Source organism: Labeo rohita, chromosome 25, assembly GCF_022985175.1.
Source record: "Labeo rohita strain BAU-BD-2019 chromosome 25, IGBB_LRoh.1.0, whole genome shotgun sequence".
Taxonomy (NCBI): domain Eukaryota; kingdom Metazoa; phylum Chordata; class Actinopteri; order Cypriniformes; family Cyprinidae; genus Labeo; species Labeo rohita.
In genome coordinates, this window is record NC_066893.1 from 167878 (window position 1) to 193457 (window position 25580).

The 25580-nt window shown below is 37.7% G+C and overlaps 1 protein-coding gene across 2 annotated transcripts; it reads left to right on the plus strand.

Moving 5' to 3' along the window:
- Nucleotides 1-24799, plus strand: spire2 (spire-type actin nucleation factor 2). 2 transcript variants are annotated; one of them, XR_007825833.1, is made up of 15 exons: nt 1-575; nt 6567-6607; nt 6700-7077; nt 8089-8169; nt 8289-8453; nt 8704-8790; nt 11871-11991; nt 12118-12284; nt 12400-12613; nt 19074-19177; nt 19393-19525; nt 19625-19692; nt 19796-19823; nt 23352-23443; nt 23998-24012. XR_007825833.1 is itself a non-coding variant. In XM_051100390.1 (15 exons), the coding sequence occupies exons 1-15, from the start codon at nt 296-298 to the stop codon at nt 24233-24235; spliced, it is 2202 nt and encodes a 733-aa protein (XP_050956347.1). In that variant the 5' UTR covers nt 1-295; the 3' UTR covers nt 24236-24799. The 2 variants fall into 2 exon arrangements, 1 of the variants encoding a protein (XP_050956347.1); XM_051100390.1 differs by having other exon boundaries at nt 19393-19530; nt 23998-24799.
- Nucleotides 24800-25580: the final 781 nt, after the last annotated feature.

Consider the following 25580-nt stretch of genomic DNA (forward strand, 5'->3'; position numbering starts at 1 on the left):
GATATGACACCCCATTCAGACATCATACAGGAAACTTGATCGATGCGAAAAATCCATCATACAACATACATAGAATAGGCAATATATGTTTATAAAGTTTGTTCTTTCTCTTTCTTGCGTTTTGTCTTCTGCCACAATTGCGCCATCAGAGATGTCGCCCGCCTCCGCTCCTCTGCCCAGCACTGACTGACGTTGCTGCAGACGCTTCCCGGAATGAACAGCAGAATCATCATTCCGTTCCCAAACACCTTCAAGTGGATCCTGAAGAAACTGTAGGCTAGAGCTGGCCTTCGTCATGGCCAGATCAGCGAACACAAGCGCTAAGGACGGAGACTCAAGGGTATCTGCTCCCGCGGAAAGAGGCGAGATCAGGGAACTGTCTCTGGAGGAGGTGCTGAAGTCGTACGAGCAGCCCATCAATGAGGAGCAGGCTTGGGCAGTGTGTTTTCAGTGCTGCAGAGAGCTGAGAGCGCCGCGCCCGCACACGCAGCCTGGCCAGGAGTTTCTGATCCGAGATCCGTCGTCAGTAATCCTGCACAGGGACGGGACGGTCACGGCACATCTGGACAGCAGCGGTAAGGACTTGACATTCGTTTAGAGAAACTTCCTCAACAGGATAAAGGAGAAATCAGGTTCGAGGGTTTTCTTTCGTCCCTGCATGTTTAATTTTTAATGCTTTTCATTTGTATACTACGAACAATTCGATGCTAGATGCGTCCTCCATTGAAAATGCTGCATTTAAAAAAATTAAAACAATACAATGCAGTTATTTGATATTAGTCCAGCACCGAGACAGCACTTGCACAAATGCATTGATGATGATAGTGTTTGTTTTAATCCCCATCTACTTCAGTGAACAGTGGCGTTTTGTGAAATATTATTATTTATATTATTGATTCCTGAACAATCTTCATCTTTGATGCATTATGACTTGCTCTGTGTTTATTGATTGCATGCGTGTGTCTTGTTGTTTTGCTGAAGCGTTGTCTTCTAAAGACTGTGTTATGATACAATGTGTTGTAAACAGCGGCAAAACTTGGCTACTGTTTTACTCTAGTATCCGTCTGCATTGGCCTGATAAAGTGTGGCAGCAGAGGGCGCTGCGGTGTGTATTTGTAGGGTTAATCCTCACACTACACTCGTTTCAAAACACGCTGGCACGTGTGTGGAGTCAGTTTTGGAAGAGAGGCAGAGGTTTACAGAGAAAGGATGCTCGGCAACACTTTTTAAAGGTGTCCTTGTTACACATGTTACAAGTACTTGCTATTTTAATAACAATTAATTATGTGTAATTACATGCAAGTAACGCTAATCCAAAGCCTACCAAGCCTAACAATAGAGTAAGCAAGATCGGGAAAGGTCCTAGAGTCGGGATTCGAACACGGGACGCCCATAGGGCAAGAGCGCACTGTCCACAAGGCTATAGAAATGTTTCTACAGGAAACATTATATAAAAACATAAGGTTTAGATATTTGAACAGTTGTTTCAGCCACCACATGCAAAATGATCCATTCATTGTCAAAATCTTTCAGAAATACATGTACATTCAATAAATGTCTATGACAGTCAGCCAGTCAAATCAGCCAGTCAAGTTTGTAATATATTTATGAAACTTCCCTGAAGGGCATTTAGACATTTTACAGTTTTATAAGTTTTATAAACTTAACTGTTAAAAGGCTCAGTATACACAATAACATTCAGTTTGACAAAACTGATATTATTATATTAGTGTAGTAAATAACTGAACTATTTGACCACAACATTTTTGACATAATAACAAAAATGAAAATATATTTTTTTCATTATTAAAAAAAAAAAAAAAAAAAAAAAAAAAAAATGTAATAGAAAAATAAAAATCCAAACAAAACTAAATTTGAACTTGTAAAATTACAAGTAGTTATTTGTTTCTTTGAAACAATAGGCTATTTCTTTCTTTCTCTCTTTCTTTCTTTCTTTTGAAGTTCTTGTTTTTTGATAGTTAAAGTCACTATGAGTCAAAGGAATATTGCACTCTAAAAAATACTGGGTTAAATACAACCCAGCGCTGGGTGAAACATGGACAAACTTAGCGACTGGGTTGTTTTGACCGAGCAGTTGAATTAAATGTTTGACCCAACCTTCAGTATTATTTAACTCAGCTATTGTTTGGAAATAATTATATGGCTGTCTTAAAATGAACCCAAAACAGGTTGTAAATTAAAAATCAGACACATAATTACTAGAGCCATCAGCAAAAATCTAAGGGTGAACATTCATTGAAAAGTTATTAAAACAAATATTAGTTCATTATTATTTATTTAACTTATTAATAATGGTTCATTTATTTAACTACTACTAATACTAATAAATGTTAGTTTGGGTTCATTTTAAGCCAGCCATATAGTCATTTTAAGCAATAGTTGAGTTAAAAAAAAAATTCCCAGAAGGCTGAGTATAATATTTAACCCAACTGCTCGGTCAAAACAACCCATTTGATGGGTTTGTCCATATTTCACTCAGCGTTGGGTTGTTTTTAACACAGCATATTTAGAGTGTGCAGTTTTTATTATAAAAAAATTATGTGCATATTATTAATATTATTATTTTTATAATCCGAAACATTAACTTTCCCTTCACAATGACATCTCTGATGGTGTGTGAAGGCTGGACAATAATTCCTCCCCTCCAGCAACCTGTCCATCACATGAGATCACAATTAGCAAAGGACAATAATTCACCAATCCCATGAAATCCTGCTGCCCTACATTTTTCTCATTTGAGAAGTCATTTCACTCAGATATACATCACAGTAGTGGAAAAAAAGACTATTCATGCCGACTTTAATTAGCTCCTTGTGCCCTTGTGTTTTCCCTGTGTTTGTCCTACATTGTTTGATGTAACAGACTTTAGTTCTCCTCTTGATCATTTTTGATCCCGTTTTTGCCTTGCACGTTTCTGGAAACTTGTTTAAAAACTAAAGCTATGCTTGGGTTCTTTGTCTCCACGTTTGAGTCACATTTGCTAGGGGAATAGATTGCAGACAGAAGAGAGCGTACGTGATCCTCAGCAGACATCCGTTATGCCGATCAAACAAACCTGAATTGCTGAGTCGTAATTGGAGAAAATGTACAGTCAGTTGCTTCACAGATGAGAACCTGAGTACTAACAGGCCTTATCATCAATGAAAATATCTTTCTCACACAAAGTTAAGGAGTTAAGGAGACACTTGGACCAAATATGCAAAATGTGCATGAAATTTGCCCTCTCTAATACTGTTGAACTAAATGTATGAAGCACGCTGTTTGCTGAAATATCCCCAACACTGCACTGAAGTAAGAGCTGACAATTGACAATTGACAATCTGTCAATAAATGCTTGTTAAAGTTGCATTTATTACTATAATAATAGGATCCTGCTGCATTTTTTCTTCTTTCAGAATTGGCTGGCAGAAAGACAAAGTAAAAAAGAGGAGCATTTATTCAAAATGATAATATTGTAAACACTCTTTTGTCATGCAGCATAATGGCATAAGTATTAAAAATGTCTTATGAATTCAATAGCAAATGAAGAACCCAATATCTGAACCCTGTCTCAAGAGAGACAACCCAGAAATATTGATAAACTGAAACAGATTTGAGGGGAGAGATGTTAAAAATTGATCAAAAGTCTTTTAAGTTTGGCTGAAGTTTTGCTGCTAAAGGAGGCTCTGCAATTTTTCAAGGTTTCATTCTTCTGCACTGCGAAAGATTATTCAATACGTTTAAAAAAAATACAGAGTTTGGTACAATTATTTATATGTAATTGTTTTAGTCAGATTGTGTTCGTCTATAATTGCGAGTTAAAGATCCTACCACTTTTTTTTAAGGTAAATAATGTAGAAATCTGGATATTTTCAAAACGTGTTCACTAACTTGTTCTTGCCACTGTCTTTTTTTTTTTTTGTTACTATAGCCCTCTCTTCTCAGTGTATATGTAAACATACTCAGTGACTTGAATCTTTAGAATTTGTTCACTGATTGGTTAAGTGACGCATCTGTAGATGACATCACTGCAGGATGGTGGTCAGTGACTTTTTGTCTGTTATGGGTGAGTCACTGAATTACTCACTCAACAGATTACAAATTATTACTAGGCATAATAAACAAAGCTCCACCCAGTCACCCTATACTTCAAACGCTTTAATTTTATACTTATTTACTATCCAGATTATAGGAAGTCAAAAGCAGCTGACTCTCTCATATAAATAAGTGAAACATGTAAAACATAAATTCCATACTGACTATTTTTATGCTGTTTGTTTCATTCTACTTTTCCAGAGTGTTCCATGTTTGGAGATGCAGTATTTAGTTTCATCTCCTACCTCAAAGGAGAGATTTTAGAAGACTTGATTTTAATGTTGATTTTGTATTGTCCTTCTAGTCAGGAACAGATACTGCTGCTTTACAATGACCCAGGCTGTCATATGACATTTAAATGGATAGTCCATCCGAAAAGATTCTGCCATCATTTACTCACCTTCATACCATCCTAGATAGTGCATCCTAGACAAGTAACACACATTATTGTAATGTAATCAGATTACTTTTTTAAGTAACTAAGTAATGCAGTACTTTTTCATTTATACAAAAATGTCTGAGATACTTTTTGAAAATTAAGTAAGGCGTTTCTTTGTTTAACATTTTTTATCTATAGGAATCATAAATAAGTTCAGAGGTGTTGTGTTCGAGGTGTAAACATGATGCTTACTGTAGTTCTAGACTAAATGTAAACATGCATTTACTCATCTCACTTGCACAAAACAGATTCAGTATTCCTCAAAATGAATACAAACTCAATGAATGCAAACTTAGAATATGACACAGACCTGTAATTATGAAATATGTAAAATAATACAAATCTCCTTTATGAATTTAATCCCATTTTATTAACCAGTGTCTTTGTTGCTCACCTTTAATAATCTAACTAGCCATGATAATAATCAAAAATGACTTTAGATAAACATAACATTAGTGATTATTATTATTTTTTTTTTTAACTGCTGAAGCGTGTTGAACTTTCTTCTCCTGCATCCTGAAGACCAATTTCGAGTAGACGTCACAGTTACATCACTTGCGGCTGTGCGCGCTTAGTGGTTGCAGAAAAATGAATAGGGCAATCTTTTTTTATTATATAATAAATAAAAAAGATATAAAATAATTTATTTAGAGAAGCTAGAGTTAATTTTTTTTATTTTTCAAGAAAACAAGCAGTTAGAAAACAAATACAGTGCAAGTCTTAAAGGGTCAAGTTTTTTAAATGAAATTAAATTGAAGTTTATCAAGTGAACAATACACTATTAGGCCTATTTTGCCATGACACTCCTGCATAAATAACTCCACATCATCCCTGAACACAAAATGAAATTTGAAGGACACTCTGGAAGATTCTGATATTTCCAGGAGATTGTTGAGGGCCTTTTCCTTGTCCTCTTCATCCATTATAAAGAAAAGAGGTTTTTCCACTGGCCCACTGAGCAGATGTCTGTTGGAATGGAGCCATTTCACAGCTTCTGTCATGTGTCAGATTACTGGGAGTTCCTTCATTGCAGAATATTAAAGAAAAATGTGTTTTTAATATTTCTCATAAATGTATTATGTTAAGATATATATATGTGTGTCTGTATTATTTAAGACATACCTCACTGCTGCTAAGCATAGCTTGTTCTCTACTTGGAAGGGCGTCTTGTGGGTTTCTGCACTGTAATATACATATCTTGGTTAATTTAAATGAGTAAATTCAATTAAATTTATGCAAATGTAGTGGTGCGCTAGAGGAAATGTCCAGTATCTACCTTTCAGAGAAAACCCCAAATTTCTCCAGAAGAATAAGGGTCCACTATCTCTGTATGTTTGGACTGTCACACTGGAAGAAAAAAAAACTGAGAAATCTTAAAAGAAACAGCTACAATATTTTTTTTTTTTGAATTATAGAAAACTTTCACCTTTGTTTTAAGAAATACTCAAGTACTTTGCTTTCATTATTTTTAAGTTGCCTTCCCAGTAAGAACCTCTGAGCGTTTTCTCTGCTGTTCTTTAAAGTTTAATGGTCTTGAAATATTTCTACACCTCGCTGACCCCCCTGAATATAATGCAACTGCGTATTGAGAGGCCTGCAGGGCAGCTACATTGACTGTAAAAGCCTTCCCAGTGTAATATCAAGCCTGAATATTCAGTATGTTCAACCCAGAGGAGCCTCAACTCAGCTACATTTTCAATAGACTGTCAAAATCCCTTTAACTATTATTTATGCAATTCATAAAACAAAGCAAAAAAAAAACAACAAAAAAAAAACAGTCTGCTAAGGGAGAATTACGTTACTATGCAGAACTTGCACAATATTTAGCTTACATAGTTCACTGAAAGCAATTTGATATGTAGGTAAAATTTTGTAAAGCAAAAACCTTTGAAATCTGTGGTATTTCTTCTACAGGATCTGACACTAGTACAGTGCATTTACATCAGTTGGGTTATAAAGAAAAGAAAAGAAAGAAAAGCCTAGAAATATAAGTATAATTTTCTGCTGCTTATTTTGTATTTTTTTTCCCTAGATGACTGTAATGCAAACCATGTTTCTGCTGCTGATGGAAAGGTGAGACTGTAATGAGACTAATTTGGTATTATGGTACATTTTTGCACTCTTTATCCTCAAACACTCCCCATTTCTTCATAACGTGCGTGCAGCTGATTCAGTCCATGGGTGTGGCGATCTACCGCGCTTTGGACTGGGGGCTGGATGACAGCGAGGAGCGGGAACTGAGTCCTCAGCTCGAGCAGCTCATTGAGTTTATGGTTGGTGGTCAGGACAGTAACGGAACCAAACACTGCGGCAGCAATGCCGCTAAAGACGAGGGCTACAGCGGCCAAGATGAGGATGAAGAAGAGGAGGATGAAGGCACAGTGCATGGCTTTCATACTGTTCACCAGGTCATGGGGCTTTGTGCCCGCAGACTGGCAAATCCAGCGCTGGCACCAGAGCACTACCAGGCCGTGTGTCGAGCTCTTTTTCTGGAGACCCTTGAGCTGCAGACCTTCCTCAGCAGGATAAGAGATGCTAAAGAGGTGAAGAACCAACTTTATCGTTAATGAATGGATATTTAATAAACCTTGAAACAATGAATTATTAAAAGCGATGTATGGTAAATGAAAATACAACCAAGGCTTAAATACAGGTTCACTGTAACATTTTGTTTTGTGTGCAGTGAAAACATCAAAATTCAAGAGTTGTGGAGAAACCAGTGGATCATTTTATTTCATGTTCACTTTTGCCAGCATCTCACTAGAACAGCTCTTGAAATATATAAACATATATATTTTATTTGAAACATTAATGTTTTTGAATGGTTATTTTCCATGTTTAATTAGGGGTTCAAGCGTGTAGCGCTGAAACCTTATTGTAATAGTTATAATGGTCACGGATCAGCGTTCTCTATTTAAAACTGATTGCGCAGACCAAACCGTAAGACATAAAGACTTGGAACTTGCAGGGATAGTAGTAATTACACTTCTTATAATGTCACCAATGCTCACCCCAATTGGACTGACATGGGCGTTAAATCGAACTCCTAAACCGTCACTTGCAGGCTTGGAATCCTTGGCTTACGCCGGACAAAACACATGCCTCAGATCTGATCATGAGCCTTGACTAAACTTTTGGGTATTTTTGAAAAACCTACATTTGCGAACTAGTAGCGTGGCTTCAGGTTGATTGGGACACTTTTTAATATTGAAATGGCTTGGAAAAAGTGTCCCAATCAACCTGAAGTCACCCTAAGTCACCTGAAATTTTTACTGTTGCAAGGGATGCCAAACGTTCAAAAGGGGCAGGGCCACTTTAAGTAAAATGCCTATAACTCCTGAACAGAATAAGATATCCTCATCAAACATACAAATGTATGATGAAAAATGTATGTAAGAGCTCAATCTGAGGTCACATGAAAAAAATCAGTGGGCCTGTTTGACCTACGGCCCCAAAGGTCTGAGAGAATTTTATGTCATGTAAAACACCATATGACATAGTTTGTGCGAGAATTTAAGATTCTGTTCTGATAAGTATCTGATGTTTTCCTGTAGATGCTCAAGAAGATCAGGACTGAGGAACCACAGGAGGACAATTCCACCGCAGAGCTTGATGCTCTTCAACATGCTGACTGGGTAAAAGTGTGCTTATTAAAGCTGTAATGGTAGTTTAATTGACTTATTTGTCTTTGTGATGTGCAGCTGTATAAGCTAATGTAATGATGGAGACTGTGTGTGTGTCTTTGGTGACTTAGGCTCGGCTGTGGGTGCAGCTGATGAAGGAGTTGAGGCAGGGCGTGAAGCTCAAGAAGGTGGAGGAGCAGCCGTTTAACCCACTACCCACAGAATTCAGCCTCACACCCTTTGAGATGCTCATGCAAGACATTCGCTCGCGCAAATATAAACTACGCAAAGTTGTGGTGAGTGCATTCTAACTACACCCACTCATGCTGAAGGCACTGAAGTGGCACTGAGGTTGCTGTGGTAAGCACATTTTGAGTGGTTTATCTCCCACTTAATCTCATCCTAACCCGGTAAGTCGACTATATGTGTGAGATTATGGCTTTGGAAAGACTTTTCAGCAGATGCAGCATAATAGTGATTAGACATTGTCTTTATATTTGATAATAACTATAATATCATGACTCTGTGCCTCTTTGTCTTCTGCAGGTAGATGGAAATATTTCAACATGTGTGAAACGAAACGCTCATGAGCTGATCTTGGACTTTATCAGATCAAGACCCCCCCTTAAACCAGTTAGTTGCTCACATAACTAATGTGCAATAACACCATGTCCTAAGCAGACAAAGCACTATACATAAAATAAATACAATCACTACAATGCAACCATGTAGTGATTGTATTTATTTTATGTATAGTTGGAACCAGACGTTTCATACACCTTGCAGAATCTGTAAAATGTTAATTATTTTACCAAAATAAGAGGGATCATACGAATACATGTTATTTTTTATTTAGTACTGACCTGAATAAGATATTTCACGTAAGACATTTACATGCATCCGCAAGAGAAAATAATTGAGTTTTTAAAAATGACCCCATTAAAGAGTTTACATATGCTTAATTCTTAATACTGCGTTGTTACCAAAATAATCCACAGCTGTTTTTTTGTTTAGTGATAGTTGTTCATGAGTCCCTTGCTTGTCCTAAACAGTTAAACCGCTGCTTTTTGTGTATTTGAACCCTTTCCAGCAATGACTATATGATTTTGAGATTCATCTTTTCACACTGAGGACAACTGAGAGACTCATATGCAACTATTACAGAAGGTTCAAACACTCACTGATGCTCCAGAAGGAAAAATGATGCATTAAGCACCAGGGGGTGAAAACTTTTGAACAGAATGAAGATGTGTACATTTTTCTTATTTTGCTTAAATATAATTTTTTTTTAGATTTTTCTAGAACATGCCTTCATGCTTGGTGGTTCGAAAAATGCATTATTTTTAACATAATTTACATTATTAAAATACATTTTTCCCAGCCCGGCACAAATGGCTCGATTAGTTCCGGGTTTAATGAAGGCCCGCCTTCCGAAAAACAAAATGTGTTGTGATTGGTTAGCTGTCCCACTGCGTTGCGATTGGCGAACAGCTTAGACGGTGCTCCACTACTGCCACGCCCCTTGTCAGAGAAGCAAGTCCCATGTACAACTGTTAGTGCAAGCTAGATTAAAGTGATTCTTATGTTTTAAATCTGGATATTTTTCTTACAAAAATGCATGGATTCGCTACAGGAGTCCTTTACTAACCCCCCGGAGCCGTGTCAGCCACCTTTTATTATGGATGGATGCATATTAATGGACTTGTTTTGGATATTATCATGCTAATTTATTTAATTATTTACATGCTTAGTTTCATTGCCCGAAACCAGCTCCAGCATAAGGCTAAAAGCAGCCTAACATTAACATTATCAAAGAACATCATCACTGATTAGTCTAGCCTATTCTAGTGCAAGTTTATACATTTTAAAAACACTTGCGTTATAAGTGAAGCTATCTACACTGTATGATGAATGCAGAATACTCTTACCACACACTGCACACGTCTGCGGCGCGTTATGGCTCCAACGTGGCAACTGAGGAAGATCATGGCTTCGGCATGTGTTTCGACCCCCTGTACTGCACACATCTGCAGCGCGTTACTGCTCTGAAGCTGCCACTCAAGTCAATGCTTGTGTTTATACCCCGCGGCTAATCCCCCACCTCGTCCCTACTCACCCCCCAACAATTCGAATTTTCGGAGGAGGGATTTAATTTAATGATATTCTAATGGGCCGCGTTGTGACATCATTGCATGCATAAAACAAACGTTGTAGTCCAAAGGAGCCGTTCGTTGTAGTTTTTGAAAAGAAATATCTCCTTTTGGAGTGGACTTTGAGATTTGTAACTTTGTAGATTATTTTAATGCCCAAAGATACACATCACGCACTGATTAAAATTCAAAAAAGCGAAAAAGTATAATAACACCCCTTTAAAAAGTTTTCACCCCCGACTCTTAATGCGTCATTTTTCCTTCTGGATCATCAATGAGCATTTGAACCTTCTGTAATAGTTGCATATGAGTCTCTCAGTTGTCCTCAGTGTGAAAAGATGGATCTCAAAATCATACAGTCATTGCTGGAAAGGGTTCAAATACACAAAAATGCTGAAAAACCAAAGAATTTGTGGGACGTAAGGGATTTTTCAAACAAGCAAAACACAGCTGTGGATCATTCAGGTAACAACAGGATTAAGTATATGTAAGCATAAGTATAACATAGTATAAGTGTATGTAAACTTTTGAACAGGGTCATTTTTATAAATTCACCTTTCTCTTGTGAACTATGTGTAAATGTCTTTTATGTGAAATATCTTATTGAGGTGGGTTCTAAGTAAAAAAATAACATGCATTTTGAATGATCTCTGATTTTGCAGATTCTGCAAGGTGTATGTTAACTTCTGGTTTCAACTGTAAATTTACCAGTCAGAACCACAACAAGCAGCAGGATAGTTTGTTTGTCACTGAGTTTCTGTTTTTGCGGTGTTGCACCAACATCGTTTATCGTGAAATCTCATCCATCATTTCACTCCACATAACAATGACCACCTACTTTTTCAGCAGCCTTTTTTTTTTTTTAGAAAAAATAAAATCCCATTCATTTTGTCTATGAGCATTTAAAATGGAATTCTATTAAAGAATTCTGTTCCATATACTAAACCAGCCAGATCTGAGATGATCATAAAATTACGAACTTTGATTTGAAGCAGAACAAAACAGATTAAATCAAAACATAGTAGTAACATAACATCAAAACAAGTACAATATGACTAAACTATTGACAAAATGTCAGTAATGATGTGTTTTTTTTTTTTAATTTTCCCATGTATAATGTAGAAGTAGTGAAGAAATCGTGTAAGGACGCTGATTTGATTGTTATTTGAGTTCTTGTGCCATGAATTCTGTTACAGCGACTTCTCTGATTGGTTAATCAAAGTTAGAATGCTTAATAAGCATGACATATTGTCGTACTTCTTGCCAAATCTCGATGAACTTACTGGTTAATGCTGCAAATGCTGTTTGTAACCTACAGTGTAACTACATAGTAGGCAAAGATGCATTGAAAGCATTTTTGATTTCAGTTATGACAGTGTTGCGGTTGAAGGAAACTTTTCTTCAGTGCAGTACTAACTGTAACACTGTAGCTGCTGCTTTGCTTTGGTAAAATGATCCTAGATTCTCTGAGGAAGAGAAAGAAAGAGAGGTAAACTATTAGTGAACACAGTGTCTTTCAGAATGCATACTGTTTTGGTTTTAAGACTGTCCTTACGTCTGCAGGTTTCCGAACGCAGTCTGCCTCCTCCCCCTCAGCGGCAGCAGTCGCTGCACGATCGAGTCCTGGCCGAGATCAGACAAGATCACAAACTTAAACCTGTGGAGCCGTCCAGTTCAACGAGATGTATGTTAACCACCTGCTACATCGAAACCCTGTCACTGTGTTAAAAAACATATCTGTCCTCCATAACTTCTGTAGCTCTCTAGATGTGTGTTAGATTATTCACAGCAATGTTTTGTTGCTCTCCAGCATTTGGCTCGTTACCATGTCTGGCACACACATGCCAATGTGACATCAAATCAACTTCCTGCATTGACCTGTCAGTCACAGGAGCAGGGTCCCGTCCACCGTCTCGCATACGTGTTCTTCTAAAAGCTCCGACGCTGGCAGAAATGGAGGAGATGAATATATTTGAGGTGAGAGATTTCAGTGCAGTCAGCATTACTTTCTGTGATTTTGCTCTTGCAACAGTCTTGAAGAACATTTCCCAAAATAAAGTTGACTAGCACACCTTTTATGTTGTTGGTGAAGGATGAGGACTCTCCAGACGGTATGGATATCAGGCGGGTGGAGAGCTCTCCTACACCTCTGAAGAGAGATCGCTCCTTCTCCGAACACGACCTGGATGAGCTCAGAGGGGAAGTGATGTCGGAATCACCGCAGCTCACAGGTGTCGGTCCCCTGAGAGGAGAGAGACCTCGATCACACACGCTGACAGGCGTCGGACCACCACACATCTATCAAGGTCAGACCTGGACAAACACCTGTATGATATAATTGACCTAAATGTTGCTCAGAAAGATTAGCAAGATGTGCTTAAAGAAGAGTTAAATTACATTCAAGCTATTCTTTTGAATAAAAAATCACTAGCAGAAAATGTCAAAAAACATTGATATATATCAAATTATATTTTTCCGGCAAAAAAGCAAGCTTGGACATACATTTACAATAAATACAACTAATAACACTTAAAAACAATAAATTAAAAACATAGTAATGAAACAAGCAGTATTTAACAAAATATTACTTCAGGGCCCGTATTCACAAAACATCTTAACTTTCCGATTTAGAAGAAAATCTTAAAAATAATGGGTGTGTCTCAATCCTAAATTTAGGACTTCTACATTTTGCTCTAAGATTATTTCTCATTGCAGTTTAGTGTTAAAACTAGCTCCTAAATCTGTGGAATGGTAGGAGTAGTGAAATGGACTCCTAAGTCACTAAGACCAAACCACAAACTAGGCCTATCCTTCCTGCTGAAGAAAACAATAGAAACCATCCACTTTTAACCATTAAAATCATTAAAAAATGATTTCCTGTACTGTGTTTTGGGACATGTTCCAATAATATTTAGTGCTTTTAAGAAGCTAACAATAGAAGGTGACCAATTACCAGTAGAGACCAACAGGGTCCATTACAGTTACCATAAAAACCAGTAAAACCATTTGAAAAATTCTGTAATGGCTTCTATTGTTTTTTTTCAGCAGGTCTAAAATGTCTGTTGCCGGCAATCTGCCTCGGAATGTAAACATTTTAGAAACACGCTGCATTTATTTGCACTCATATGTTTTCCCACTCATCTTTTTGGTTTTGGAGGTTATCCCAACTACACTTTTTCCTTTGATTAGATCCTTGTTTTCATTAAAGGGGTTATCGGATGCCCATTTTCCACAAGTTGATATGATTCTTTAGGGTCTTAATGAAAAGTCTATAACATGTCATTAACATTTAGTAAAAAAAATTCTCTATGGTAGTGTAAAAATCACCTTTTTTACCTTGCATCAGCTCTGTAAAAATCATCCTGTTGTGGTCAATGTTGCTTTAAATGCTAACAAGCTGCTCGCCCCGCCCCTCTCTTCTCTTTGTGGAGTGACGAGCCTGTTTACTTCAGTCGCATTTAGCCGTGTTTAGCCATGAAACTTGCTAACTAGCACATTATTAGGAAAGGCCATTGCAAAGATTCATTAAAAAAAAAACCTTATACTCACTTCTGTTGTAAGTGAAGCTTGATCACTAATGATTCGCGTGGACATAGACACATTTATGTAGATCGGAAGGCATATTCCCTTCACAAACAAATGTAATCCACTGCATCTTTAGCGGCTCAGATGTCGGGAGTAAATGACGACCACTATGTTCATTATTACATCCAGCAACACAGCACCTCAATCGCTTAGGAGCCATTCTTGTCTAGGTCCCTGTTCCGGCATCAAAACAGTGGTGAACGGACTGTTACTGCTCATCAGGGCGGGTCTAAGGTAAGAGGGCCGTGTCAGTCAACGGGGAGCAATGGGAGTGGCCTCTGTCGGTGTGTCATCACACAGACAAGATGCTGAGAATGGCTTGATTTGAAAAAGGGGAAATTATTTTTACAGATTAAATAAAAACCACTGGGTGGATTTATCATTATAGCGTATTTGTGTACACACACTGCCAACACACATTAATGTTCAAACAACATGAAAAAGTGAACTTTGCATCCGATGACCCCTTTAACAAGTTGAGCAAGAAGTAACAGCTGTTCTTGCATCCAGTTTGGTTTTCTTTTACATATGCATGTCTTACTATCAGCTATGATTATTCTACTCTGCTAATTAAAAGGCTGTTTATATGCCTATCCGCTGAATTGTTTACAAGAAGCACACATGTAAGACGTTTAATTAGTGACTCTTAACCTGCATTTTCAAATCTTTATTTGAATGTGGCAACATTTTTATTTTTAAACCTTTATTTGAGTGTGGCAACATAATATTACACTCTACAATATTTCTATGAATAAATCTCTGACAGAGCCAATCACTGTGTGCATAATTAGTAAGCATGCTGACGTCATCCATAGCAACGAGGTCAACCCCACCCTTACTCTTAGCTTAAGACATCTCTATATTCCTTAGTAAAAGTTCATCTCAGCAGCTTTGTGAATATATTTTAGGAGAAAACTCGCTTTTTACTGCTAGAACTCTTAGTGGTAAGATAAAACGTTGTGTAAATACGGGCCCAGGTCAATGACATGCTGGGACATTTGTGTACACTGTTGTGTAATGAAAGGAGAGCAATTCTGTTTTTGAACCAGTTAATTGAAATGAATAATTTGCACAAACCAATTTGCTAAAATGAACTGGTAGCTGCAAAGGTATTATCAGAGTGAAGTAACATTGCTATACTTTGTAGCTAGTTACTCCTGTAACACTTTATAATAAGGTTCATTAGTTAACATTAGTTACCTACTTTATTTAACATGAACAATACTTCTACAGTATTTATTAATCTTAGTTGATGTTAATTTCAGCATTTACTAATGCATTAATTAAAATCAAAAGTTAAAGGGTTGTTTGTTAAAGGGTTCATCGGATGCAAAGCTCACTTTTACATGTTGTTTGAACATAAATGCGTGTTGGAAGTGTGTGTACACATACACTCTATTATGATGAAATATTTATGTAATTGTATTTTTGTAATCTTTATAAGAAATAGCCCCTTTCCATTCTCAGCTTCTTGTCGGTGTGACATCACGCTGACAAAGGCCGCTTCCACGATAGTTGATTGACATGACCGTCTTTACCTTAGACCCGCCCTGAGTAAACTGTAACAGTCTGACTCCGACCGCCATTGTGTCAACTCCGGTGCCGGGGAAGACAACAATGTCTCCGATTGAGTGATTGAGGTGTTCTGTTGTTGAATGTAATAATGATCATAACAATCATCATTTACTCCCGACTGAGCCACTGAAGACGCAGAAGATTAATGTTACTTTCGTTTTAGAAGGAAATGTGCCTGCCGATCTACATAAATGCGTCTATGTTTGCGTGAATTACTTGTGATGCAGCTTCACCTACATCAGAATTGATTAAAAGGGTTTTCATGAATCTTTGCAAATAGCCTTTCTTAATAATGTTCTAGTTAGCAAGTTTTGCGGCTAAAAGAGGCTAAATGTGGCTAAATGTGGCTAAAGCAAACAGACCGGCTCGTCACCCCACAGTAGAGAGGGGCGGCGTGAGCAGAGCTCATTAGCATTTAAAGGAACATGCAATAGAATGGCTCGCTCTGAACAGGGCTGATTTTGACAAGGTAAAAAGGGTGTTTTTACACTACCATTGAGAAATTTTAACCAAAGTATGTTATAGACTTCTCATTAAGACCCTAAAGAATCATATCAGCTTGTGGAAAATGGGTATCCGATGACCCCCTTAAGTAAGAAATAATGTACAACCAGCCGGTTGTTATCGCAGAATAAGGCCCAACAGGCTTATCAGCAGCCCAAAGTGAAGTGGAGGGCAGTTGTACAGGGGTTGGACAATGAAACTGAAACACCTGGTTTTAGACCACAATTAGTATGGTGTTTGGCCTCCTTTTGCAGCCAATACAGCATCATTTCATCTTGGGAATGACAAATATAAGTCCTGCACAGTAGCCAGAGGGATTTTGAGCCATTCCTTTTGCAGAACAGTGGCCAGGTCACTATGTGATGTTGGTGTAGGAAAACGCTCCTCCAAAACACCCCAAAGTGGCTCAATAATACTCAGATCTAGTGACTGTGCAGGCCATGGGAGTTGTTTAACTTCACTTTCATGCTCATCAAATCACTCTTGTCACCAGTCTTGCTGTGTGTATTGGTGCATTATCATCCTAATACACGGCACCACCTTCAGGGTACAATGTTTGAGCTATTGGGTGCACTGTATAAGACTGAAGGGCTTTGTTTTGCGATAACAACCTGCTGGATGCCCTGCTGACACCATCACAAAATGTGTAATGGTTTTACTGGTTATAATGGGATTTGTATTGATTTTAATGGAAACTGTAATGGACACTGTTGGTCTCTACTGGTAATTGGTTACTTTCGATTGTGGCTTGTTAAAACCAATAAATCCTAATGGAATATGTCCCAAAACACACTACAGAAAACCATTTTTTAATGGTTTTAATGGTTAAAATTTGATGGTTTGTAATGTTTGTAATGGTATTTGTTGTGGAAACCATTAGAATTTTCTGTGATGGTTTTATTGTTTTATCCCGCTTATTACACAGCTGCTTGCCACAAAAGTAAATTAGACACGAAACATTGATCTTAGATTAAATATTTAAACAAAGCTTCTGTGCAGAAAGCCGTTGCTAGCAAGCGGCAAGTTCAAACTAGACCGACATTTAAGGGATATGCTGCAGTCTTATAACACAGCATTTCACCACTTAAATAATTATGGCGATAAAAGATATTATTTTAAGACAAAAATCTTTAATAATTTTACCAGTTTGTAAGTTACTCGTATAATCTATTACGGTGTACAAAACATTCGTCTCAAAATGGCAGCAGCTGCATTTGTATGAAATGAGAGATTGAGTCCAGGATGACATAATTAAATAATAGTACTCATAATATTGAATTGAGTTTTAATATTTTATTATCTAGCCAAAAGCAAAGCTTCCATGAAAAAATGTTCCCAGCAAGCGAACAGCGCCAACTGCAGGCAGTTACCCATTTGAGCCTGTGTTATTACTTTTTACTGGTGGTTATCGGGGAATAACATACCTTGGAATGTGGTGACTGACCAATCAGAATCGAGTATTCCACAGAGCCATGTAATAACATTAGTTAATGCACTGTGAATGCACTATTTTTGAAGGGGTGACACACCGACATTAGCATCTTCTTTTCAGTTTTTGCTCTCAGGTGAGCTACTGTCAAGGCAGAGCAACAGTCTGAATAGAAGTATGACTTTTAAAGACAAGCTTAATTTGTGTCTGTGCTTGCTTGAGATGCGAAAGAAAAACGCAAAAGAAAGCATGTATAAAAACTGACCTGTGGTATCTTGACTTGTTAACCAGATTATCTCTTGCATATCGGGTAGCAAATATTGTCCAGCGTTTTTGGTCTTTGTGGCCAGACAGTTGGAGGTCCTCTTTGGGCACCAGTGATGTGTGAGTTTGTACACACCACTCCTTCAAAGTACCTCTTTGTTAGTGATATGGTCGTAATGTAGGATTTTCAGGATTCAGCATAGCTATCTCTGCTGGAAAATGTCAAGCTTCATGTTTATAGTCGCTGATGCCTTACAGGTCTCATTGGCGTATATGGAATTAGAATCACGGAGAAGATGAACAGTGTTTGCAGTGTTTGATCTTGAAGGAGATGGATGGTGATGACTGATGCAAAACTGAATGAGATGAGATCCAGGCAGACGAAGTCTTTCAGTATATCATGTTTGTTTCTGGGAGAACAATGCCAGCAAATTTATCCATTTTGTCGCAACATACGCCAGATATTTTTCTGCACCTAAATAACCTGAAGTCAAAGCCAGGTCATGTTGACATGACAATACGCAATAGATAAGACTGAGTAAAAATAAAGATGAGGCTGTGGTTACACCTTTTGAGCAGAAACAGGAGATCTTTAAATAACACGTTGCCAGCTCGTAGCAGTTTTTGGAAAAGAACACTTAGTACCAAGAAAAACGAGAAGACAACTTTAGCAAAACATCCTTACATACATCCTACAGAAACATTACTTAAGCATAACATGACTTAGGGTTAAGGGAGTCACTTGAGAAAACCTGGTCAGAAAGTAGTTTTGAAGGCTTGAGGTTTGAAGGTATTAAGTGGTTTTATAACATTAAGGGCCAGATTTACTAACAGTTTGCGTTAGTGCAAACCCTGTTCTTGTCAGGATTTACTAAACTCAGAGTGAAAAATTAGCGATGAGAAGGTGTGGACAGAGTTATTTGTAGGAGTTTTTCTTTTAAGGCGCAAAATTTATGGGAGGAGAATATTTACATGAATCATACAACATGATTCAATGAGGTTTGCGCTAGCCAGTTTACTGGTAATTGAACCGTAATTTAAAAAGCATTTCTTAAGCCAGATGCTAATTTGCACTGCTCTTGGTAGATTGTTTTGGTCATTATGTAATAGATCTGACTATACGTCTGTGTTCTTTAATTTGCTCATTGTCACTAGATCAGCCGCAGAATTTTCCACTCCCATTGTGTTTAGATGGGATTTTATGGGATTCATTTGCCCTGTTTAGTAAATCTGGCCCTATGTCAAAATAAAGAAAATTCAGTTTTCCAGTGTCAACACTAGATGGACCTCTTAATCAGGTTGGTCAAAGTGAATAATAAAAAATTATACATCAGCGTGTTTTTCCTGAATTAATAAATTGAGATGCCTGACTGTCTTTCTCTCTTCTCCACTGTTCTCTTTGTGTCCAGCCTCGTTTCGGATGCCCCCGTCTACCTGTCACTCCCTGAGCTCCGCTGGCAAACACAGTGATGGTGCTGCGGCATCTGATGGACTCACCAAACGTCAGTGGATGGTCAGTGATGCTGATATTTTGCCCCAGTTACTACTAAAGGCTATATAGTGTCAGCATCTGTGAAATGCTGTAGATTACCACAGATTTCTTTCATTTCTTAAAATGAAAAGGAAGTGTTTAATAAATTGTCTTCATACATTATCGTAAACATGTTTCCTGTTTGTTTGTACCATCTGAATAATCTGAGTAGTTTTCTTTGTCTCCCTCACACACAGGAGGAATTCAGTCATCCGGTGGACAGTCTGGCATTAACAGTGGATGAAGTCATTAATGTACGCCGGATACTCGTCAAGGCCGAGATGGAGAAATACATGCAGAACAAAGACCTTTATAATAATCTGAAGAAAGGCAAGGTGTGAATGTCTGTGTGGATCATATGATCAACACCAGTCTGACATGCTAATGAAAACAGTGTTCATTTTTGTCTTCTTCCTCTTTGCTTTGTAGATATGCTGCTGTTGTCGGGTGAAGTTCCCACTGTTTTCATGGCCGTCCACGTGCCTCCTGTGTAAAAGGTCTCTGTTTCAGTATCATAAATATTAACTGGAACATGGAATATTAACATCGTCTGATTTGCTGTTCTGAACATTTCGTGAATGTGTTTTTTTTCTCTTTTAGGTCTGTCTGTAGCTCTTGTAGTGCAAAGGTACTAAACATATATTTTCTTTAAATTTATGCAGCACTTTAGTAGTCATTTTTTTCACACTATAGAACATTGGCAAAATATTTCAATGTTCAGTTTCACCCATGTTATAAAGATATTACTTTATGACCCTGGCCAGCCACATACAGTCATGGCCAAAAATATTGGCACCCTTATTATTCTGTCAGAAAATGCAACCCTTCTCTCAGAAAATTGTTACAGTTGCAAATGTTTTGGTACTCACATGTTAATTTTTTTTGTTTGCATTGGAACAACACAAAAAAACAGAGAAAAAAAGAATCCACACAGAACCTAAAAAAATGCACTGGACAAAATTATTGGCATCCTTAACTTAATATTTGGTAGCACCCCCTTTGGAAAAAATCACTTCCTGTAACCATGAATGAGTTTCTTACACCTCTCAGCTGGAATTTTGGACCACTCTTCTTTTGCAAACTGCTCCAGGTCATTCAGATTTGAAGGATGCCTTCTCCCAACTGCTGTTTTGAGATCTCTCCACAGGTGCTCTATGGGATTCAGATCTGGACTCATTGCTGGCCATTTCTGAACTCTCCAGCGCTTTGTGTGTAACCATTTCTGAGTGCTTTTTGAAGTGTGTCTCAGGTCATTGTCCTGCTGGAAGACCCATGACCTCTGGTGGAGACGCAGCTTTCTGACACTGGCCACTACGTAGTGCCCCAAAATTCTTTGATTTTCATCAGATTTTATGATACTGTTCACACAGTCAAGGCATCCAGTGCCATAAGCAGCAAAGCAACCCCAAAACATCTTTGAACCTCCACCATGTTTGACTGTAGGGACTGTGTTCTTTTCTTTGAAGGCCTCATTTCTTTTTCTGTAAACAGTGCCATGATGTCCTTTACCAAAAAGCTCTAACTTTTGTCTCATCTGTCCACAGTACGTTCTCCCAGAAGAATTGTGGTTTTGTCACATAAGTTTTGGCAAACTCCGGTCTTGCTTTTTTATGCCTTTGTGTCAGCAGTGGTGTCCTCCTGGGTCTCCCTTTTCATTTAGATGGCGACGGATAGTTCGAGCTGACACTGTTGTACCCTGTGTCTGCAGATTAGCTGGAATCTGATTGGAAGTTAATTGGGGTTCTTTATCCACCATTCAAACAATCCTTCATTGTCATTTTTCATTAATTTTGCTCCTCCGTCCACGTCCAGTGAGGTTAGCTACAGTGCCATGGGCTGTAAACCTCTTGATGATATTGCGCACAGTGGACACAGGAACATTAAGATCTCTGGAGATGGACTTGTAGCATTGAGATTGTCCATGTTTTTCCACAGTTTTTTTTCTCTCAAATCCACAGACAACTCTTTACACTTCTTTCTTTTCTCCAGGCTCAGTGTGACACAACACAAAGGTTGAGTCAACTTTTCTCCATTTTAACTGGTTGCAAGTGTGATTACTATATTGCCCACACCTGTTACTTGCCACAGATGTGTCTAAATACAAATTACAGGAGCATCACATGCTTGAAAAGCAATAATTTCTTACAAATTTGACAAGGTGCCAGTAAGAGTTCTGTGTGAAATTTTATCAAGTTTGACTTTTCTTCTCTGTTTTATTGTGTTGTTGCAGTGCAAACAAAAACAATAAGCATGTGAATACCAAAACATTTGCAATTGAAACACTTTTCTGAGAGAAGTGTTGCATTTTCTGACATAATTGCAAGGGTGTTGATATTTTTGGCCATGACTGTATTATGAGGTATTTCTTCAGAGAGAAAGCCTGAATTAAGAACAAATTTCAAAAACATTACAAGCTTTACTGCAGGGCTGAAACGGATGAAAAATGGCCCAAAATCAGTCATGATATGTATGGGGTATACTGTGAACAGTAGGAACACATTTTTCTTTTTACATTACCACACAAAAACTGATGATTAAAAACATACTCATACAGTTACTAATTGTGGTGTCAGATGCAGCTGTGGCCATGAGTCAGCTACACACAATTTATTTAATGTGTTTCAGCGGTCCCTCTGTTCCAACTGTACACGGTCCGTCCTGTATTTAGTTACAGCTATTTTTCAAAATATTATCACAATATATTATCACTGTATATATAAGCCTTGTCTGCTGCACCTATTGATGCTCCATTATAGCTACATAACCCATATTTAATTTGTATGGTTCATATTTTGTTTTAGCTTGTATATTTGGATCATGGTTTTCAAAGATGGGACATGTTGCACAACCTTTCCATCTGCATTTTGCTACTAGCATGTAACAGATGAGTACAGCAGATTAGGATTGGACTCTCAAATGATACAGGAAGCCCTTTCTCCTCCAAAAGTTAATACGTCTATTTATGTTGCTAACTATTCGTAATTATGTATTATTACCCATCTGCTCTCCCACCATTTAAAGGGGTCATGAACTGCCTTTGTTTTTTTTTTTTTATTATTTTGTACTGTTCTCTGAGGTCCATTAATAATGTTTTCAAGATTTTTTACATCAAAAACATAATTTAGAAGCAATAGGCTGTGTTTTGTCCTGCTTTTATCTCCCCCTCAACAGAACGCTGTGTTTATAGGTGTGGCGAATTGTAGGCTCGGAAGTAAACAACCACTCCTATGATTGGCTAACAGTGTACATTCAATCCTCATGGATGGATGCCACTGTGATTTAGGTTTGAAACACATAAATTACTCAGTACATTTCAAACAATCTGTAAGAAGAGACAAAGCAATAGTGACCACGTAATGAAAACAGTTACCCTTTTGTTGCTACATCACTGTCGGATCCGACAGAGGCGGCACAGCATTGTCTTTTAGTTTCAATCTTTTTGAAAATCCTGTCAAATTGTGTCGCTCTGGTTACTCATGTAACCTGGGTTCCCTGAGATAAGGGAAAGAGCATTGCGTCGCTGATGCTATAGGTAATTGTAAATGAATCCATGGTAAAACGAAGTAAACAAAGGACCAGGTTCTTACTGACGTGGTCTGTAACTTCCTTCAAAATAAAGTTCATCCACTCTTTCCTAATGTTGGGATCAGAAGGAAGGCAATGCAAAGACTGTTTTTTTTTCGACAATTTGGCACTGCAGAGTGTCCTGTTGTTTTCAGAGCATCTTTATCGTTTGGTTTTTGCGTAGACCTGCACGTTCGCCTCTCTGGCAAACACTATGTGCAAATCGGTGGGTGGGACTAAACAAGCAGCGATGTCAGTCTTCTTCTGCGGAGGCGGTGCTTATCTATGCATTACATCATAGAGTAGAACGTTCCAAAAGATTTTGTTCTGGCAAACTGCCTTTAATATAAGCTGTTTTTAGACTAACAACAATATTTTGAGTTCTGAAACTCACAGGATGTTTTTATAGTACAATGACCTCTGTCAAAGATGAAGGGAATTTTCGTTTCTCAGTTCATGACCCCTTTAAGAACCAGCGCTTTAAGGCTTCTTGTTTACACTTTTTTCTAAATGAATGTTTATTACACCTTGATATTTTAACAATAGAAACAAACTCCGCAAGTGATTTTGCTTTATTTTGTGCCTTTAACAGATGAAAATTCCATACAAAAAGATGGCACACATTCCCGTGTACACTGTGGGATTTCACAGCAGTGCGAAGAGTCACAAGAGTGAAGTCTATAAGTGAGTAAATATATGCTGTGTGTCTAAGTTTAACGACTACAGTCACATTCCACACCGTCTGTGTGGGCCAGTGCCAGAAATTAACTTTGAAATGACACTGAACTAAACTTTGCACTGTTATTAAACTGAACTGAATCAACTGACCTGAGCTGAACAATGGCACTATTGTCTTTACAGAGCTGAGTTGAACTGAGCCTGTTTCATAACTGAACTTTGCAACATTCACACGGTTACTGAACTAAACTGAATTACTAAATTGAACTAAATTGAGCTGAACAGTGCTACTGTTGTCTGTAGAGCTGCACGGCTGAAATTTAATAAATTTCATAGTTGAAGAATTTTGCAGTGCAGTTATTTTTCCTGTTTTTAATGATTTTGATACTATCTATATTGTATGAGGTGCAATGAACATTTTTATTGAACCCAGAGTTTATACAGCCATTTGATTTTGCATGAGTGCTGGAGTCATTATGCAAAAGTGAAAGCAGCTTTAGAAAATGATAACTGAAGAAAAAAATCTGCTGGAATGACTAAAATCTGATGTTTGTCTGCAGGTCTTTGTGCTCTCTCTCCAGACACTCGGTCGAGGAAGAGTTTCCCCACCTGTACGCCGCAGGCTGCAACCTGAGAGATGTGTGCTCTGACTGCACAAAGTTTGTGGCTGATGTCATTTCCTCCAGTCGCAGGAGCTTGGACATCATCAACAACACACCGAAACGGAATAAAAGGACAACCTTGACACACCCACATCCCACATCACAACCACACGCTCTCAGTAGGATGAGTAAATGAATGTATCCACTTTACCACTAACATACTCTACGCAAACTCTACACAAACTCTACAAGCTTCCAGCTGGCAGGCAGCGGTTCTCCCTCTGAAATATTTGCCGGTGTTAGAGAGTAGAGATGTGGATCACGTGTGAATTACATTTCTGCCTTATCACCCCCTCCTGCACTATGTACATCTAACCACGACATGTATAGAGATGAAGGGATGCAATGCTTGAAGGCTAATGAAGAAAGACAATCCTTTTGCATAATTTCTTTGATTGTAGCTTGAATATAATGCTATATAACTGAGCCAGGACTGTCCGTGCTTATACAGTACATCTGTAAATGCATATTTCTCATATCTAATAGCAAATGTATTTTTTAAGCTTTGGGATTCGCTGTATTAAGCACCAGAGGGTGATGTAATTACCCAGGGACTGAGTCAGGCTGGTTTGTGATAGTGAAGGTCAGAATGAAGCTGATAATAGTATTGTATTCTCAGTAGACTAATGAAGTGGCCTTCTGATCCACATGTTTAACTCACTCTTATTTTGTAAGGTCTGCAAGTCTGCAATAAAACCAATGCCACAAAATGACTGCTCTCTCTTATATGTGTTTTTTCCACACACGGGCCACATGCATGTACTGCATTGGGTGATTATCATATTGCATATGAATATATGAATATATCAAAACTGCCCTGCATCTTTGAGCCACATTTTACCCCAAAATTAAAAAAAAAAAAAAAAGAATATGTGCACACATACACAAGTGATGAAAAGCTTCTGCCAAATGGTGACTGTAAAAACATAGGCTTTATTTAAAAGCTAAGGTGACCCATTTAGAGTATGAATAACACTTTAAAGCAAATGAGAAGAGTCAACAATGTTCACTGTGAGTCAATATTATTCAGAGCTGACACATATGTGTTATATTGATTTAACAAACATTTGACTTTAATACAATAAAGCTTAATTACAGATAAAATTAGAGTGATCATGATTGGTTTTTGCCTTTAGTGTGACTAGGGAAACCTATTTTAATTTTTTGCTACTTAAATATGTAATTAGATACAAATATCTATCAATCAGTCTATCTATCTATCTATCTATCTATCTATCTATCTTCGTTTTTATTGAACACTAGTGTTTTTAGATCATTTCACTGTTGGTGTCGTTTAATGAAAGAGATTAGATTTGTATCTTATTAATTATTAATGAGAGAAGCAGGGAATTACAAATATTCTTCGCGCTAAATAGCAAAAGTAAAATACACAAAGTAAATAAAGCAGTAAGTCTGTCAATAAGGCTGTGATAATTAGTGATTTTACCAGGCTTCGGCTTCGTTAACTTTGGTGAAATCAG